Source organism: Myotis myotis, unplaced genomic scaffold (genome assembly GCF_014108235.1).
Source record: "Myotis myotis isolate mMyoMyo1 unplaced genomic scaffold, mMyoMyo1.p scaffold_m19_p_1, whole genome shotgun sequence".
NCBI classification, from domain to species: domain Eukaryota; kingdom Metazoa; phylum Chordata; class Mammalia; order Chiroptera; family Vespertilionidae; genus Myotis; species Myotis myotis.
The window spans coordinates 155,673,625-155,692,454 of record NW_023416313.1 but is presented as its reverse complement, the minus strand read 5'-3'; the positions used below and the strand labels follow the sequence as shown (position 1 = coordinate 155,692,454).

General features: G+C 45.2%; 1 protein-coding gene across 1 annotated transcript in view; it reads right to left on the bottom strand.

Annotated features, from left to right (window-relative positions):
* Positions 1-1,119: 1,119 nt before the first annotated feature.
* CDIN1 (CDAN1 interacting nuclease 1) overlaps positions 1,120-18,830 on the bottom strand; it is a 216,172-nt gene continuing 198,461 nt past the window's right edge. The window contains 1 exon segment of the mRNA XM_036296651.1: positions 1,120-2,472. Coding sequence (XP_036152544.1) covers positions 2,337-2,472 — 136 coding nt within the window. The 3' untranslated portion in view covers positions 1,120-2,336.

Here is an 18,830-nt window from a genome sequence, read left to right as displayed (position 1 = left end):
CGCTCCAAGCCAGTCTCTTCCTTATTTGTGAGAGCAGATGCTTGGCAAGCCCATATATGCCAGCGAGAGCATCATTTAGTTTTACGTTTGCACACACGCCTGCTTCTGGGCTGGCACATTCGTTAGCGCAGTTTGCGGAGAGCTGCATCAAACAAGATCCGCTTTCATGTTAATGCGCTAATGACGACGGCAATAAAAAAAGGTGACATCTTGTGTCTGCTTTCCAGGGCTGATGTTTATATTGTCCACACTAAACAAACAAACAAGTAAATAAAGAACACACACAGATATCATACAGGTAAGTATTTCTAACAGAAAGAGAAAGCGCAAGCTTTAAGCTTCCAGTCTGGAAACCTTACTCCCTCCCCCCCACGCCTCTGACGGAAGAGGAGTAGGTATAATAATCACCTTAGTTCTCCTGTGGGAAGAGCTTAGTTCTTGTAACTTTATCATAGTGTGCACAGTGGGCTGCCGGTCTCTCTCCCACTTTTAGGAGCCAAATTTGAAAACCTTGTTCATAAGGAGGAGGCGGGCTTCTGCGGGGGAACACGTATACCTTCTCATAACACATTATGTCAGGGCACCGGGTAGAAGAAGGAGTACGAAATGCAAGCACCTCTATGTTTTAACTTGTGTACCCTCACCATGCATTTGTTCAATGTAAAACAAACAAAGCCTCGACAAGGGTTTAACAGGGTTTTCAACATCTCTGCAGGTAAATGTGATTTATTCCTAAAGAAGAAAAAGCAGCTTAGAGCAGGCCATGAAAACTGCCTTTAACAAGTTGTGTGTGTGTGTGAGTGACTGTGTGTATCTAAAGACAACACACTGGTTTCGAATCGTTCTATTTCACTCACAAAACCTGCATGGGGCACTTTACATGGAAAGAAGTTCGCCTGATACCTGTTTACCAGTTCACCGCCTTTCACGTTCTTTTTTGTTGAAGGCAACCCCTGCAGAGCTAAAATCCGCTTGGTGGGACCTAACACGCCTGTGTCTTTCCAGAGGAAAAGCAGCAGGCAGGCTTGGGAAACCCTTTTAGGTACAAAATGAACGGGGTGCTGACGGCATGGTGAGTTTTGTGAGGGAACCAAGCAATGTAGATAACTTACACGTTTGTAAAAACTTACACCTTTATTAATATCTCCAAACTCGCTAATTCAGCATTACCAAAGTCATGTTTTGTCAATGTATTTTACTAAATACATTTCTGGGCATACATTAATCTTTAACTTCCCCAAAGAGAGATTTACAATGAGTTTACTGATGTTTTGCTTTAGAGTGAAAGCTGATTTGCAGCATAAAAGGTGACTAAATAAAGTGAACAGATACACCCTCTGCCTGATTCTGCTTCTTGAAAATCGTCCCAGGTTCACTTCCAGCACACTGCATTCGTTCCAAGCTGAATATTTCTAATGCCCCAGTTATGAGCGTTTTATAATTACGTGGTATAAAATGCAGGTGAAAAGCAGTGCACCAAATGCACTTTTAAAGAATTTTACTCATAAAAATACGATCGCACATCACTGAGAACTAGCCACGTTTTAAAAATAAACTCCTGTCTCGGCTGGCACCTCGCTCCAGCCGCGCCGCTCCGCCCCCCGCCCGCGGAGGAGTGCGGTTTCTAGACACAATGTAACGGATACTTTCGAAAGAGATAAATGAGAAATGTTTGGTGCTCAAATAAGTCTTAGGAAAAGAGGAAATTCTCATCAAGTGTATTTTTCAGCTTGGCTCAGGGCCCTGGAAGTCAGGAAGCCGCGAAGCCTGGGCGAAGGCGGCGGCGCGGGCTGCCCGCGGGGCCTCGGAGCCCGCAGGCGAGGGCGAGGATTCGGCTTCGGACCACGGGCTCAGCGTTGCTGGGACCCGGCTGGATGCTGCCACGCGGTCATGCAACCCTGGTGTCTGGGTTTCATGAAGAGAAGCGGGGAGGGGGAGGAATCTTAGGGGAAAAAAAAATAAGAGGGTGATTCGGGGACTGGGAGGAGCATTGAAAGATCACACCTTGGAGTCCCCAGTTTTCCCTTTTGTTCAGTATTCAGGGAGAAACCATCCGGAAGGAAGACAGATTATGACTATCTATAAACCAACTGTTTGACAGAGACAGAAACGCTGACAATGAGTGGGTTGTGTCTGTAGCTCTTGGCTGCTCACATCAGCAAGGGATGAAGGAAAACAGAGACTCCTGCTATGTTTGTCTAAAGAGGCAGTGGTGTGACCACGGGCAGCAAGGGTTCAGCTGGAGTTCAGGGCAGATGTTGCCAGGAGTTGACGCTGCAGGGAAGTGAAATTGCTTCCGGATCCACCTTCCCCTCCCAGCCTCTGGTCCAGGCCCGTCAGGGCGCAGCGGCGCCGTGGCACAAGGTGACGATGTCCGTGGGGAAGCAGGCTTTGAGCAGGATGCCCCTCTCCCGGTTACAGTCCAGCTCCTGGATGAATCCGTACCAGTAGATGACCAGGCCCGGCCCGAATCTGCACAAACACGAGAAAACAATACACACGCATAACATCAGTATAGCTCCCCACACAGGAATCTCGGAAGCACAGATAAGATGGTTGCACAGCGTTACTGCACAATGTTTTTATTTTGGTTGCTACATAATGACTGAAAGTAGCAGAACTTACACCGAAGAGTTAACTTAATGCAAGGCACATTTATTGCCTTTCTTTCAAGGAACCTGACGTATGTCAGATGTATGCACTGCCCTCATTACCTTTCAGGAAGATGCTATGGGCTTGGGCTGATGTGACCACTTATCTGATGGAGGATAAAACCCGAGTCAAAACAGTGATGAGCTGAAGGCACCGGCTTGAGATTTTAGTCTTCTTACATTCAGAAGTATTCTGAAAAATTATCTTAGCTATTTTCAACTGAGGAAAAAGAATACTAAAAGAAAAGAAAAAATTAAAAAAAATGGGAACAGCCCAAGGTCCTCTTCGGGCTGTCATGTTCTATCCGTGCATCAGTAGGGCCCAAAGTCCCTTCTGCCATCCTTGCTTTTCAGTTTAAAAGAAAAAAAGTCCACAGGACAAGGGGACACCTCATAGAGACCTTCTCCCTGGCCCTGCATTCTCTGCGTTCCCACCTCTCCACGTGCAAACATGACATGAAATTTGGTCATAGGTTCTTATGAAAACAGGAACAATGGCACATAGACCTGTGACAAAGCACAGGCAGATGCAGGCTTAAAACCTCAGTTTTCCTAAATGGTGCCTCCGAACGATCTCGGCTTTGGCTAGCAGCAGGCTCAGGAAGTCGCCCTACGGATTCCTCACCCCTCAGGAAGTCGAGACCTCCAGGCTGGGTTCATAAAGATGCAACCACGATCCATCACCGCGCGCACACAGAGAGGTTTTGCACATCAGTTTCACGTTTTCCCTACTGAAGGTACTTAATTAAAGGGCAGCACTACTTTCGGTGTCGTGTTGCAGGAATTTTACAGTGGAATCATAAATTATGAATGCTGGGTTAGTAAAAGGATGTCTAAAAACAGAACTGCTTTCTGTATTCTGACGTTACAGCAGGCTGAACCACGCCAGGCCAGAAAGCTCTTTCCTTCCATGATTTATTATATGCGACGGCGTTCTTGCCAAAACTAACAGTACGGGACGGGCTGTGAGATACTGTGTGCCCAGGGCCAAGTTCAGCTGGATGTCACGGACTGGTTTATTTGGGATCCACATCAGCAAAGTAGCCCAGTTGGAGGCAAGATTCATGACAACATTTTGCATCCCCTCCGTGCAAGGACAGAACCATGAGGCGGGAACTCATCCACTGAACTTGTTCTAGGGGACGCAGGAGCTACGTCTGGATGACACACCTTGCAGCACCAGGCCCTGTGACGTTTGCCTGAATGCAGGCCTGGCTGCAGGTGCTCTCCTCCTCCTCAGCGTCTCTGAGGAAGGTTCCTTTGGGTTCAGAAGACTCGGACTGCCTTGGCACAGGGTGTGGGCTCCCGTGCTGACATACACACAAGGCGAAGCTCACACCTGGATGAGAACTTGCTTCTATGTAACTGAGGGCTGCTTAGTAACTTTAAATCACAAACATTTGTCTGCAACTGGAACATAGACTATTTGGTGTCTTTATTTTACAAAAAGCACTGTGATTGTTATCAAATGATCTCAGATCTGTCAAAACAAGTCTGGGAACGGCAGGAAGACCTGCGCGTCTCGGGACCGGATCTGAGAAGCCTCAAACCTTCCCACCCACAAAGCAGCCCGAGTCACAGCCTCGCAGACCCAGCCTAGAGCGCAGAGCCTTCGCCCATCATGTGGTGCAGCCGTTCTGGAGACCGTGATGTTCTTTGGAAAGGCACTGGTATTTCCACAAAGGGAGAAAAAAAATCTGTGATCTAAACAGTCATGGAAAAGAACAAAGAAATATATGGGGGTCATAAACAACAAGCCGGTGTTTTAAAGATTTAATAAAACAAAAACACACATCACCGGCACCGAGAGCAAGAGCAGCCTGTACGTTGGCCGAGCAGCTAAATCATAAGCCAAAGGACACGAAGCATGACAGCTCTTTGCAAAAATGGCATTTTCCAGGCAGAAAAGCCAGTCTGGGGAACACCTCAGCCACCAAGAAAGGGGACTCGTTTCACTTGGGAGGCGACAGATGAAATCTGCAACTCAGAAGGGTTTTTGCGAGGTTGGGAATCTGAACATTTCATGGGGTGGTTCCCAACCAGGACCCTCCGAGGTAGTGACGAGGGTCTGTGAGGTGTCATCGGGACATATGACGAGGGATTCCTAAGGAGACTCTACCATGTATCTAAGTGCTTGTTTCTTCGCTTTCGGATGAATTTATAGTTACTTAGGTAATACTAGCTCTCTCACGTGGCTCAAAAGCTCTGATTGAAAATATGTGCTTAACGACCAGGAAAGACAACCACCCTTTGTAAATAGAGATTGGTAGATGGAGGTTTTCAGATTATTGGCCTTGGAGTGAGAAAGGTAATAGGAACTTTAGAGAGTGACGAGGTTGGAAATGTAATGACAGGACAAGATCTGGCTTTGTTCCTGATACCTACTCGAGTGCCTTTCTGAGCTGTCCCCAACTGGGGATCCAGAGACTATGCGATGCTGGCAAGATAACCTTTCAGCAACTTGTCTATTTATGAAGAGGCTGACCATATTAACAAACTTGACATCACTGCTTCCTCGGTGATCTGAACTAACAGAAGGGAACCTTATGGTTAACAACTGGAAAAACCAAGCAAGCCGGCTTCAGCGCTTTCTTCTGAGAAGGTATAAAACAGAGACAACAGGACCTACGAAATTTTTATGTAGGTCAAGGACATGTTGTGGGTTGAGTGATTTCACCTTTTGGATGCCTGTTGCCATTTATTGTGGCACTCGTGGACGAGAGTGAGATCGCTGGGAAGGCAAACATAACCTTTGTGACCAATAAAAATCAAAGAGACTGTTAACGGCGTTTAAAAGAAAACAGAGTCCCTGGGTCTGAGCGAATGTGCAAAGCAGAAGGTTGGCCTGCTACTGGGGCTGCAGCCCTCCGCACCAGCCCGGGGACACGCAGTAATGGGATGTATACGGATAGCTAACTGTAACTTTAATGTTACTACCATACTCATGGTCAAGTAATGAGATCAAAGACTCCAAGTGGGTTTTACAAACTCCTGTGGAGCAGACACTGGAATGTGAGTGACGTTTGAACAAGTTAATTTTGCCTGCAAATAAAATACCACCAAATTAGCAAAAGTAACAAATACCTCTTGGAAAAAAACGGGAGGTGAAGGTCAGGAGCCACGGCAGACCCTGAGGGGATGACGTTCTAGGTAAATGCGTTTGTAATTTGCTTCTCTGGGTTCCTTTCATTTTAGAGTATTTAGAGAAATTAAACAGGGGTCTGTGGAACAAAAGCTGGGCACCCTTTTGGGTTTTTTGTGCACATCTGTCTCCCAGGGATCAGCTTGGTTTCACCGTGTATCTCTCTGCTCTATGGTGATCCTGTTGGGGTAAGCTTCCTTGCAAATTAGTGACATTTCTGTGACTGGACCTATGAAATCAAGGCTGGGCTTTTATCGAGTTAAAAAATGGAGCCAACACATAAAAGTTGGGAGGTTGTACACAAAATCCTGCATATTCACCGTCTCCTGAGAAATGAACTGATACGGCCACAGTCAGTTGGAGCTGAGTCACGGCTGCCCCCCATAGACCTGCCATGTGCTCTCAGGTCTGCCACAGTCTCCACCGCTCTCTGGCACTGTTACTCTGGCGAGGCTCAGTGCCAGGTGCCATTCCTCATCATGCCTCACTTGAGATTTTCTTTAATTGTAGAGACCTACTTCCTCATACTCACATCTCTGTCAAATCTGGGAAAGCAAAGACAAGCTCAGGGGATTTCACGTTTCACTAAAGAAACAGTAGATAATACACTTTTTTTTTTTTTAATGTTCTGCCTATGCTGCTCATTTCTGTTGCCCACCTGCACCCTGTGGGCATTTGAGACTTGGCCCTGCCTTGAGATCTAACTCAGAGGTTCCCAAACTTGGGTCAGAGGCCCTTGAGTGGCTGTGAATAGACTGCAAGACATCCTTATGCACACTAAGCACTATCCTCCGAAAAAATAAAATAGATCTCGTACTCTTTTGGAGAGGTAGATAACAAAATAGGTAGCTTTCAGGTATTACGTATTTTCTAAGTAGAAGGAATCTAAAAGTACAGCTATAGTCCGGCCAGCATGGTTCAATGGTTGAGCGTCAACCTTATTAACCAAGAGGTCACAGTTTGATTCCTGGTGAGGGCACATACCCGGAGTGTGGACTTGATCCCCAGTAGGGGTCGTGCAGGAGGCAGCCGATCCATGATTCTCTCTCATCACTGATGTTTCTATCTTTTTCTCTCTCTCCCTTCTTCTCTGAAATCAATAAAAATATTTAAAAAAAATAAAAGCACAGCTATAATCATGTGGGGGCAGGAGAGTTAGCCATAATTCTTTTTTGTTTGTTTTAAAGACTTTCAAATTTGGCAGGATTAGGGACACTGTTGTAATGGGTTTGGTCTTCTTTTCTGGATGTATGTGTGACATGGAGGTGAACCACATACATGAAGGAGATTCTGTGATATGGGTAACACTGGAGATGTCTGAAAATACTGAGCAAACTTGTAACTAGCCTTTCCCTGCACATGAGGTTCATCTTCACAGTAAAAAATGAGCTCGAAGGAAAGACACGGTTCCTGCCATGGCTCGCACTGAGAACTCACTCTGCCGAGAGCAGCCTCTTCTACGGGAAGAGGTACAGAGAGAAGCACCTGACTGCCCTGGGCAGCGGCAGTAATGAAAAGGGACCCATGCAGAGGTGGTGTTGGAGTACGAGTTGCGACTGAGAATTGCAGAGAGATACTGTGTTGGGCTGACTCCAAAGGTGGTCCCCGCCTCCTGGGACTCGTGCCCTTGTTTAATGCCCTCCTTTTGAGTGTGGGCTGGATCTAGTGTCTAGGTTCTAAGAGAAACAACACAGCAAAAGTGATAGGATGCCACTGTGATTAGGGTTCAAAGACTGTGACTTCCATCTCACTATCAGACACACCCTTGCCTTCTGGGCTCCCATACTTCAATGAAGCAAACTGCCATTTGGGAAAGGCTCCCATGGCAAGGAACTGAGGGTGGCCTGGGGTCTGCAGCCAGCGAGGAACTGTGCCCCTCAGCCCACCAGCTGGCGGGGAACTGAATCCTGCCAACAACCGGAGTGAGCTGAGGGGTGTGGTCTCATCTGAAGGTTTGACTGGGGGAAGCCCCACCCCTCAGTATCTTGAATGGAGCATGTGAGAGACGGTGGAGAAGAGGATCCAGCTAAGCTACGCCCATGTTCCCACTCACAGAAAAAGTGAGATAGTAAGTGTGTGTACTCCTAAGTTATTAGTTTTGGGGTAATTTGTCACATAGCAATAGGTAACTAACATATATACTGCACCCTTGAGTAATCAAATGCCATTCTTCACATATGCAGCATGAAGAGTCCTGTTTGGCTATAAATTAGATTTTTTTTTCTGCTATAGTCGCACCCAGAATTTGTAGCAGAAGAGGTCACTGAATGAGATGATTATTAAGTAGCCACTCTTCACCAAGGCAAACCCGTGATGAAGCAAGTCGATGCTTTTCCACCAACAGAGCTTCTTGGCTCCTAACTGAGACCACACACCAACACCTTCCCTGCTGCCTGTCTAGGATCCTGGGGTCACCTAAACATGTAAAGAAATCAAATATAGATGAAGAATCCTACATGTTTTCTATACTGTGGTGGTGTGTTTTTAAGTTTGGTGAGTAGGTTTCTGAAGTTGCAAATCTGAAGCGGGTGAAGCGGGGGGCCGACTCCAGGCAGAACACTTGGCCACCTGAGGACTGCCGACAACCGGGGAGGAGACACTGAAAGCGTCCCCAGTCGTGTCGATCCAAGGTGGTGTTGGGGCTCGTGGACTCTGTCAATCTCAACAGGTGCTAAAGGACAGTCTGAGGAAAACAGGCTCTGGTTACATTTTGTTCAGTTAAGACAGGCAGTGCAATCTGTGATATATTTTTAAAAGATCTGTCGCCAGGAATGTTTTAAAAATGGTACTTCAGTGAGTAAGTTCTTAGTTTTCCAGAAAAAATGTAGCTGTCCTCAGATAGTCTCTAGGATGTCAGGTTGTAAATGTTGGACAGAATCGGGTATACGTTAGAAATCATGCCTCTCAGTCCAAGGTTTCCTATAACTCTCTGAGAAACTCAGAGGCCCCAAATTCAGTGAGGACTTCCTTTCTCTTTCTTAACTATAAAAAATACGCCCCCCTTCCCTTCCCCGCCCCCCCCCCCACTTCCTTGCCACACCTTTCACTATCCTGTAAGACAGGAATTAATTGGATGATATTTTCACTTACTTTCCCTTGTTAAGACTTTTCCTTGAGGCACTTTTTCAGAGAGTGCTAAAATGAAAGGTAGATGTAGGTATGCAGAGATTTCCAATCCTAGTGTTGGATATCACTTTGCTAAATTAGCCCCAATAACCAACTTTCTCATTGGTTTCCTGAGGCCCATTTAGCTTCTATGGCTCCACAGATTTCAGAAGGCCCTTGATCATACATAAGGTCTACAAAGATGTTGTCTAAATACATATAAAACTATCTGAATAAACAACAATGAAGAGGCAACGAACATTTACAGCAGGCAATGACTCCATACTTTTACACGCGCACTCATTTGAAAGTCACAAGCACCCTGTGAGGGGGGCACTACGATCATCCCCATTTTACAGATGAAAAAACTGAGGCACAAAAAGGGACAGGCTTTGGACCCCAGCGGTCTGGCTCTGTTGCTTGTGCTTATAACCATTACACTACACTGTCTGTCACTATGCCTTGTATTTACACGGCAATTTATAACATTCACTCAACTTTGAAACATATTTACCACATCTGGAAAAGAGAGAAGAGCAGGGGCCCAGAAGGCAGGCGACTAATCAAAAGCCCAGTGTATGAGTCAGGATTCACCTGTCTCCGGGGAATAATTTTTCAGGGACAAAGTCAATAGTTCCATACTAAAAAGTCTATCTAGCCACTCATTTCAATGTAGGTGTCACCATGTTTAGGAAGCATATGGCAAAGCAACTTATAATTCAGGTAAAAGAACTGAGAATTATAGAATCACTGCCTGAAGTCCAGAGAAGATAAATGCTTCCTGCTAGGAGAAGATTCAGAAGTTATGGGACAGAATCTAACATGAGGAGAGAGGAGTAAACCCAGAACACTCCTGCAGCCTGTTCCCATTAATGGACACCAACAGCTGGAATAAGTTACCACAAAAACCGAGGGAAGCGGAGGGTCTACGTGAGCATGTCAGGAAGAACCAGAAAAGAAGGCTCAGACTTGCTAAGCAGGGTTGACAAAGGGAACCCAAAGGCCCACTCTTGCTGCTAAAATACTTCTGGCACAAAGATGTATCTTATGTTTGTGGCATTAATTTGAATTATCTATGTTTTCAGCTCTATGAGAAAAATCACTACATATTTTTAAAAATATCAGTATGATTTTATACCTCTTTTGGTAATACAATATGAAGCTGGGACTCATATACTGTCGTACAATTTGCTTCTCCACAAAGAATAAAGGAAACTCATGAAATTGATATCATACTTCTCAATGAGCTGAATTACCATGTTTACATAAAGGATTCTCACTCAATATAGTGGGGTTCTACAATATTAATCTGGATCAAGTCAACCAAACAATTTTCAATTGAAATGAAAAGAGGACTATGGGATGATTTGATGATTTTAGTCAAGTTTCTTGTTCACAAGGGTCTTCATTAAATAATTAAAAAACTATATATATATATATATATATATATATATATATATATATATATATTCCCCTTTTTCTTTCTCATTCTGAGTTGCTGTGTGGGGTCTGGGGTAACTTCGGAAGATGTGTGCAGACATGTGGCTGTTGGAAGTCAATTGTTTCACCATCAAAGACTTGCATGTGGTTTTTATGAAGAATGCATTCGCAAAAACATAGTTCAGGACGAAGGAGAAATATAAAACATCTTGTAATTGTTTTAAAATAAACTCTTACACTGTTTATTTAGTTTTAATCTGCGTGTTGTAGATTGGTTATGCACTTGTTAATCACTGTTGTATGTATCTCCAGACAGAGTTGTAAATAACTTTTCAGTCCAAGTGAAATATGCTTGCACATGTTTATATGCAGAGTACGTGTATACTCATGCCTGTGCGTAAATATGTGTACAATAATAATAGATTAGTGATCATGTAATACAACATCGTAAGGTTCTGGCACTATGGTCAATTTAATATACAATGCAAACATTCTTTTTATTTTGTAATATCTAGAGATGAAATAAAAACATAACTTGGTTGTTTTATTCACTTTCTTTTCTTGGCAGGCCCGTGTTTGCAAATTGAAAGGACTCAAGAAAAAAGAACCCCAGTTATGAGTAGTCTCACTCAACCCATGGATCTTGATGATTAAAAATGCAACTCTCTTTGTAACATCAACTCACTGTATATAATTTTGAAAATAGAAAAGGAAAAATATATTCTAAATACTGATTCACTTCAGGCCCGAATGCCACATAGAAGATAAACAGAAAATATGTTATTTTGAAGAAAGTTTAAAACGTATATAAATACACAACTACAACCACCTGAAATCCTCCTTGGTGTTTATGTAACTTGGCATTTCCGTGTCCACATTAAATTGCCTGGAAAAGTGCTTCATTTTCCTTGTCTGTTGCCCCGTGTTGGATAGACTCAGATGCCACACTCACAGTCTTTCTAGCCTATTGTAACTCTCTGCTCAGAAGAGAGAAGCTGAGCGAGGTAGAATAGGAAACAAAGGCAGAAGCTATGTAATCAGCTGCTTTCATATCTGTTTTCCTGGAAAAACGCTTTCTCCCGGCAGTGGGCCAACTGCGCTGCATTTACCTGTTAAGAATGAACATAGCACAGACTGTGCATCCCCCTGCAGACAGTACAGGTCACTGAAGGAAGGCTCCTCCCTCCTGCAGCAGCTTACAGCTCAAAGTTTAATAACCTGGAAAAAGTCTATTCACATTTTTAAGTGTGAAATGTAAGTAATTAACTGAACAAACAAAATGCTGACCAGTTCACAGCAAAAGACAATTTAGAGCAGCGATCGCCAATTTTCCGACCTCACAGACCACCAGTGGTCCAGGACCACCGGTTGGTGACCGCTGATTTAGAGCAATGACATGATATTCTAGAAGTCTTCCTGGACGAGGTGAGCTCTCAGCTAAGTTGCATTTACTCATATAATGTCCTCTTCATTTTCTCCATTAGATGTTCATTTTTTGAGGTGAAAATAAAGAGTGGGATCAGAGGGTCCCAAGAGAAATAAAGAGTTGGGATCAGAAACATATGGAGATTATTTCGTTGTGAAACTGGAGGATGAACTTAAGTACAGTAGTCCTGGTCTTTGTTTCAAATGAGGATATATTAAGTGGACAGTACCTGTCCCCAAGTAGGAAGAAGAAATGCCAAGTGCAGTAAAAGAAACCAAAATCCTTAAAGTCCTAAAGTACTCAAGGTCATGTACGGAGAAAACGTTTAAGTACTAAGAGTGAGAGACCACTTCAGGCAGACCTTGGGTGCAAATCATATCTACCAGCCTAGAATTTATACTCCAGCCTTCTTCCCAAAGTTGGGGTAGTTTACAAAATTGGTTGTGTGAGTTATTACATGTTTTCTCAGTTATTTCCCCAGGGAAACATGCCAAAGGCAAACCCATCATTTCCGCTGATTTAGTGTTTGATGCCAGAGAATTTATAATTGATATGACAACCATAATGAATAGTGATCCCCAGGCTGGCCGAGCCTGGCTGACAGTGTGGTGGTCCATTCTGGGTTCGCCAGACTCGTTCTGATAAATTTGGAGGTTATTCCTGAATTTCTCACTTCCTACTTTCTGAATAGTAGAAATTAGAAATGCTTTATAAAATAGAAAATATTTTACTATATAAATGTTGTTTAGCCCTGATTTTTTTTTTTAACATAGTTTTTTATTACCAGGTAGAGCGGTTGGGGGGGGGGGGTCTCTTTTTCTTGGCTCGATTCTCAAAAGAGCACAGGGTAACTCAAAGTTCAGCGAGACATTTATCTCAAGGCACAAAGAAATTTATGGGTTCTAGATAGAAATATAAATGTCTGCTTAAAATAAAAAAAATACTGGAATTTTCATCCTTGGCAAAGTCGAATAACTGAAGGATTAAGGCTGCTACATGTTTGCCCTATAAATCTATCATTATCCCAGTGTGACACAGTGCTTCAGGTATGTCAGATCCCAACTCGCTCTGAACGGGTAGTTAAAACATTCCTTTTACTCACAATACGTATTTCCCGATAAGGAAAAATCTCTTTGGCTAACCAGCACAGTCCTCAAGAGCAAATCTCACAATTCTATAGATCCTTGAAGGCAAATGCTGGGGGTGGGGGTGAAGGGATTAGAAATTGGAACCATCAAGATCATTAGAAAAAATGACCAGGTGACAGAAAACAATTACAAAAATATGGTACTTAGAAGACAAGTAAATATGGGTGATCTGGCTCTACACGTCTAGAATGGAAGCTGCATGAGGGCAGCTTGTATTTCAGGGGCACAAGGGAAACAGCCAATGAGTGCTGGCTGAGCAGATGCATGAACACATGAATGCCTGCCCCACAGAGAGCGCCTGGAGAAGCTCTGGGTGCTAACACGCATTTAGAAAACAGTATTTTGCTGACAACCACTGACCACATAGGGAAGAGATAAAATGAGCCTTAAAACTATGCCCAAATTACATGCACCGAAAAACTAGTCCCAGACATTTTGCATTTGGAATCTATGTGTTTCAGGTTATTACAGGAAAGATGATGTTGTTTAGAACCTGGTAGGAAATACAAGAGCTGTTCCCTGGGAGGGTCCTACAGGTGGCTGAGGTGTGGCTGTCAGGTGGGCGGAGCTGACTGCTAAGAAGAAAAACTAAGTAGTCGGGAGCCAATAGCTGCACACAGGTGTCCCTCACTTCCTTGAAAGACAATCAATGTAGGTCAGCTTTTGTTTACAGTAGCTTTTATCTAGAAGATAAGGTTGTAAAAACATCAATCAAAATGAAGTACTACTGTTCCTGGCCATATCTCAGCTGGTTCATCTGTTTTATTTCTTCCTCCCTTTCCAAATACCTTAAGGTGTTTTAGATGAGTGAAGAGATATCAAACTATTAAAGTGAAGTGTATTTGTGTATGACACATGGATTTGCACTCACTGAACCACAAATACCATCCCTCGGTGCTTCTATCATTCCCAGGTTCATTGCTTTAATTTTCAATAACATACACTCCACAGAACCATCTTTACGTCATTTTCAATAATGCTCTTCTAGGAAAACGAGGATCTGATGGCTTGCATATTGGTGTACAGCTTTCAGTTTATTTACACCCTGCCTTTCCCTTGAAGAGGCACGCACAGTGAGAGAGCAAAGTGGAAATAAAAAATGGAGCTCAGGAAAAGGAGTAGGCAAATTTTCTTATTTTACTGTTAAACTGAGCTTTGAAGGTCAACTGTACAGTTACAGAACTGTAAGCTTAAGCCCCCAAAGATCCTGCCTGATGTTGTTTTTAAAGGCATTGCTTGGTTAATGCTGGACCTACACAATGAAGCTTCTGAGCCGGGGAATTTTCCAAGTGGTAAGGGGAGCTCTGTTGAGGGAGTGAAGAGGCACCTGGGCCCACCAGCAGTGAAGGGGGCAGAGGACAGCGACCACCACAAGCAGACAGAGTTCAGCTGGTGGTCACCTGGAAACAGACTTTAAGACCAGACAGGGCCAGCTGGTCACCCCGGGCTAGATTTGGGTTGTGCTGCGGGTCCATGTAGTAGAAAATATCTGTCATCTTCAGGTTTGAGTCATTCTTCAGTCCTGGGCTTTGTGAGTCATTCTTCTGTTTGATCCTCTTCTAACTACCCGTAGAGGAAGGCATTCTAGTGAGAGGGATGCCCTGCAGTTAACCCACTTCAGACTTGAGTTTCCTAGATTCAAGGACTACTTGACTGAGTACTCCCTAGGTCACCTGCCTGGCACCGTCCCAGCCTTTGGAGCTGGTAGAAGATACAGACACTTTGATTACGATTTCTCCCAGGAGAAGTCACACCACAACCTATCAGCACAGCCATCATCATAACAGCAGCTAGCACTTGCATTACATGCCAGCTACTCTTCCAAGCTCTTTATCTGCATTATTTCGTTTAAACAGAAGCCCCACAAGTAGCTAATATTAGCACTTTATTTAAATCTGAGAAAATGATGATAAAGCTGCACTGATCTGATCATAATGATGACAATGAAGAGAAAGAACACTGAGGGCTCATCGTGTGCCCAGCACTGTGCTAAGCCCTTCGTACACGTTACTTCATTTAATACACGCAATGGGCCTGTGGCATAGGAGGTGCTCCTCTTGCCCTTTCTTTTTTCTTTTTTAAAATATTTTTTTATTGATTTCAGAGAGGAAGGGAGAGGGAGAGAAAGATAGAAACATCAATGATGAGAGAGAATCATTGATCGGCTGTCTCCTGCAAGTCCCCTACTGGAGGTCGTGCCTGTAACCTGGGCATGTGCCCTTGACCGGAATCGAATCTGGGGCCCTTCAGTCTGCAGGCCGATGCTCTATCCACTGAGCAAAACTGGCTGGGGCCGGGTGCCCTTTCACAAATGAGGAAACAGAAATGTGGAGAGGGGAAGCAGCTTACCCTCGCAAGAAGGAAATGCTTAAGAGTAGCCGATGCCAACCCGTGGCCTCCGAATGTGGAGGTCCCTGTCTGAGCAGCCCGGCCACACTGCCGTGTGTGCTCTGGACGCCTCCAAAAACTTCTTCAACCCTTGAAACATCACTCCCACACCCCTTCCCATCCCAATCTCAAGGTAAGGTTCCTGTATGTCCAGTTTCAGTGCAAGCGCTTAATTTACTAAAGGACTCCTCGGTGCTGGGCAAGCGATTCCCCATCCAGACAACAGTGGAGGCTGGAAGACATCGTCTTCAACGTACCTTCTATTTTTCACTGTCTCAGCTCTCCATCTATGAAGCAGGCATGATAGTACTTGTATGCTGGAGTTCGAGGTGAATTTGAGAATAAGCGAGCATAATTTGTATCTATTCATTGTTGCCCCATTACAAAAATTCTGCCCAGGAGTGGAATCGAATAAGAAACCTCCCCAATCTCCATCCCTCCCCCCTTCTTCTTCCCGCAACCCCCCCTTCCCCCAACATCCCTAACACATGAATAGGCAGATCCATGTTCAGAGGTCTGGAAATAAACCCACCAGAGAAAATAAACACTGGACCAGTCAAGTACTCGTCAAGGCAGTACCTCACCCGGATTTACCCAGGGGGAGATGATGAACGGAGGGGCAGGAAGCAGGACTGAGCAGGAGTGAAAACGCTTCCTACATGGATAACTGGACTAGATGCTCCCTGCGCTAGAGGGGGACCAGTCATTGCACTGTCACTCCGTCTTTCAGAAGAAAAACTCATCAGCTTCATGAGAGCAGGAGACGCTCTCCTTCAAGAGACTTGACAGAAAACCCTGCTGATGTCAGGGATCTAAAATGTCTTTAAATATACATTCCGGTGTTTAATGGCATGACACCGCTGGGCCTGTCTCCACATTTGGGCCCCGGGTGACATGATGAGGAAGGGCTGCACCCACACGTTTCGGGGCAGGGTCTAGCCCAGCGTTGGGCAAACTTTTTGAGTCGAGGGCCACAATGGGTTCTTAAACTGGACCGGAGGGCCGGAACAAAAGCATGGATGGAGTGTTTGTGTGAACTAATATAAATTCAAAGTAAACATCATTACATAAAAGGGTACGGTCTTTTTTTTTTTTAGTTTTATTCATTTCAAATGGGCCGGATCCGGCCCATGGGCTGTAGTTTGCCCACGGCTGGTCTAGAGATTTCATTGTACCATCCATCCCAAACACACATCCTGCTAGACAGGAGTGTCTGAAAAGTCTCACCAAGTTTCAAAAGTCGTCTCTGTCATAAGTCATTTTAATTTTTAACAGAAGAGAGAACGTAGAAGGAACCTTGAGGATTTTAACCTAATATTTAAAGACTCTGGAAAGAAGATTAAGGCAGCTTCTGGCTTGGAAGCAGTGCTGGCTGCTGTGGACACGGCCTGACAGGGAGAACCCAGGAGACTGGGGCTGGCCTGGCAGGCGGGCTCACGATGGGTAACCTTAGGAAGCCAGGCGGCCGGGCCGGATTTCTAAAGGTGGCCAACCCTTTGTCTTCCTGGGGCTAACGAAGAGGCTTTATTAGACAATTGCCGGAAAGGAACAGGAGCCTGAGGACAGAAACACTTTATTTTTAAAGTAATAGCTGAAGGGTGTTGAGTGTGAAAACCGAGGGGCTGGCTTCAAGGGACAGGACAGCTTCAGCCACCTCTGGCTCTGTTCTCCAGCTGAGGGGCAGAGGCTTCAGTCTTAAAACACTTCACAAACTGCACAGTAATACATCTGACCCTCAAAAATGCATTGTTTCCACTTGACAGATGAGGGAACTGAGGCTCTGAGAGGTCAAGTGGCTTCGTTAAGATCAGATGGAACAACTGACAGAGCCTGCTCCCCACATCCCTGGGTGGTGCTCTTGTCCACTATAAAGCCAGTGCCTCTCTTTCCTAAACGCAGAACGGGGAGACCAACACCTTCTGCCTTCCTGCAAAGGATGCCGTCCTCGGGGATGCAGGGGGGCGGTGAACACAGTCCCTGTCCCCCCGGGGCGCTCAGTAGTGAGGTGGACAAGCAGGTTAGAAGGCAGTGTTAAAGGGATGGTGTGGAGGGCCCTGTGGGAAGGCCCACAGGACAGGCCCAGCACGAGGTGAGGCGACCTGGGGAGTGAGTCCTGAGGTCAAGGTTCTCTGAGAGGGTAGGGCAGGGAGGTGCTTCAGGTGGAGGGAGGGGCACACAGACAGAGCCATGGGGAAAAGCCTGGGGGTCAGAATAAAAGGATGGTGGGCATGGCAGGTGATCTCGCTGGGAAGGAGCGGTGGGAGGAGGGCCGGGGATGCTGAGTGGGGACTCCACTCCTGCTGGTCCCATGTGGAGTGCACGCCAGTCCTTCGCCCCAGGGTGATCCTCTTTCCTGAAACCCAAACACCCCAGGCTGAGTTTCTCTGTGGAATCTGTCAGCCAAATATTTACTTTGTGCAGGGCCAAAGTCTACTACAGCGCACTTATTTGGGGATAAACACATTAAACAAGAGTATACATTAAAACAAATCCTCCCCCTCACCATTTCCACTCCATACAGAAAAAAGACTGCCATTCAAAAAAACCCTAAAAACCCCCCAAAACACACAAAAAAATCACCCTGAAATCTATACTGAAGGCTCAACTTTCCAGAGCTGTTGGGACAGAGTCCACGTAGATAAACAGCCACAGCCCAGCTCCACGGGGTTCCTCCAATTTGTATTCTTTGAGAAGGCTGCGGGCAGGAGGTGACTGGCTGACAGTTTCCTCCGCGAGTTACACAGCAACCTTATTTACCCGAACAGGAGCCATTAGTTAAATTTTATGAAGATAAGGACTTCCAGGAGTGAGTGCCCTCCCGATTGTTTTTTGATTGAAAGCAAGGCAAGGGAGAGCTGCGCTGAACCTGAGCTTTCACTTTACACCCTGCGCTACTGCTCTCAGCTGGCCCCCGAGGCCCCGGCGCTGGGCTGGGCAGTGCGAGGCGGGGCCCGGGGGGGGGGGGGGGCGGTGGCGGACTCCCCCAAGCTGAAAGCAACCTGTCCCGGCGGGGGGGAGTTCCAGAGCTTATTTTAGAAACGTAGTGCCCCTTGTGACTGTCTTCTTTTAGAGGCGTTCCTGGCTGCAAACCGCCTCATCCCGGGTGACATAAGACACACTACCGACTGAGGTTAGATGGAGGTCCCCGCAGTCAGAGGGCTGGTCCACGCATGTTGCCATTAGCTAATTAACAGGTGTTTATTTTTAGGGCTTGAACTAACAGGCCACGTGAAGGCCAATGCAAGATGATATTTGAATTAATCTGTGGGTGCCTCATGCTTGCAAAAGACCTTACTTTTTGTGCAGCTGTTGATGTAACTGAAGTCCTTGTCAGACTAGTAAAATGTAATGTCAAAGACAGAGAAAACCCTATCCCACTCCATTATGCAAAGGGCCATTACAAAAATAGATCCATTATCACTATTTAAAGACTTATTTGTTGAAGAAAATGGGAAGAAAAATATGAGCATTTAGTTAGAGCAAATGGTTGAGTCCAAACTCTCATTTGACACTAGATATTAAGTAACCCA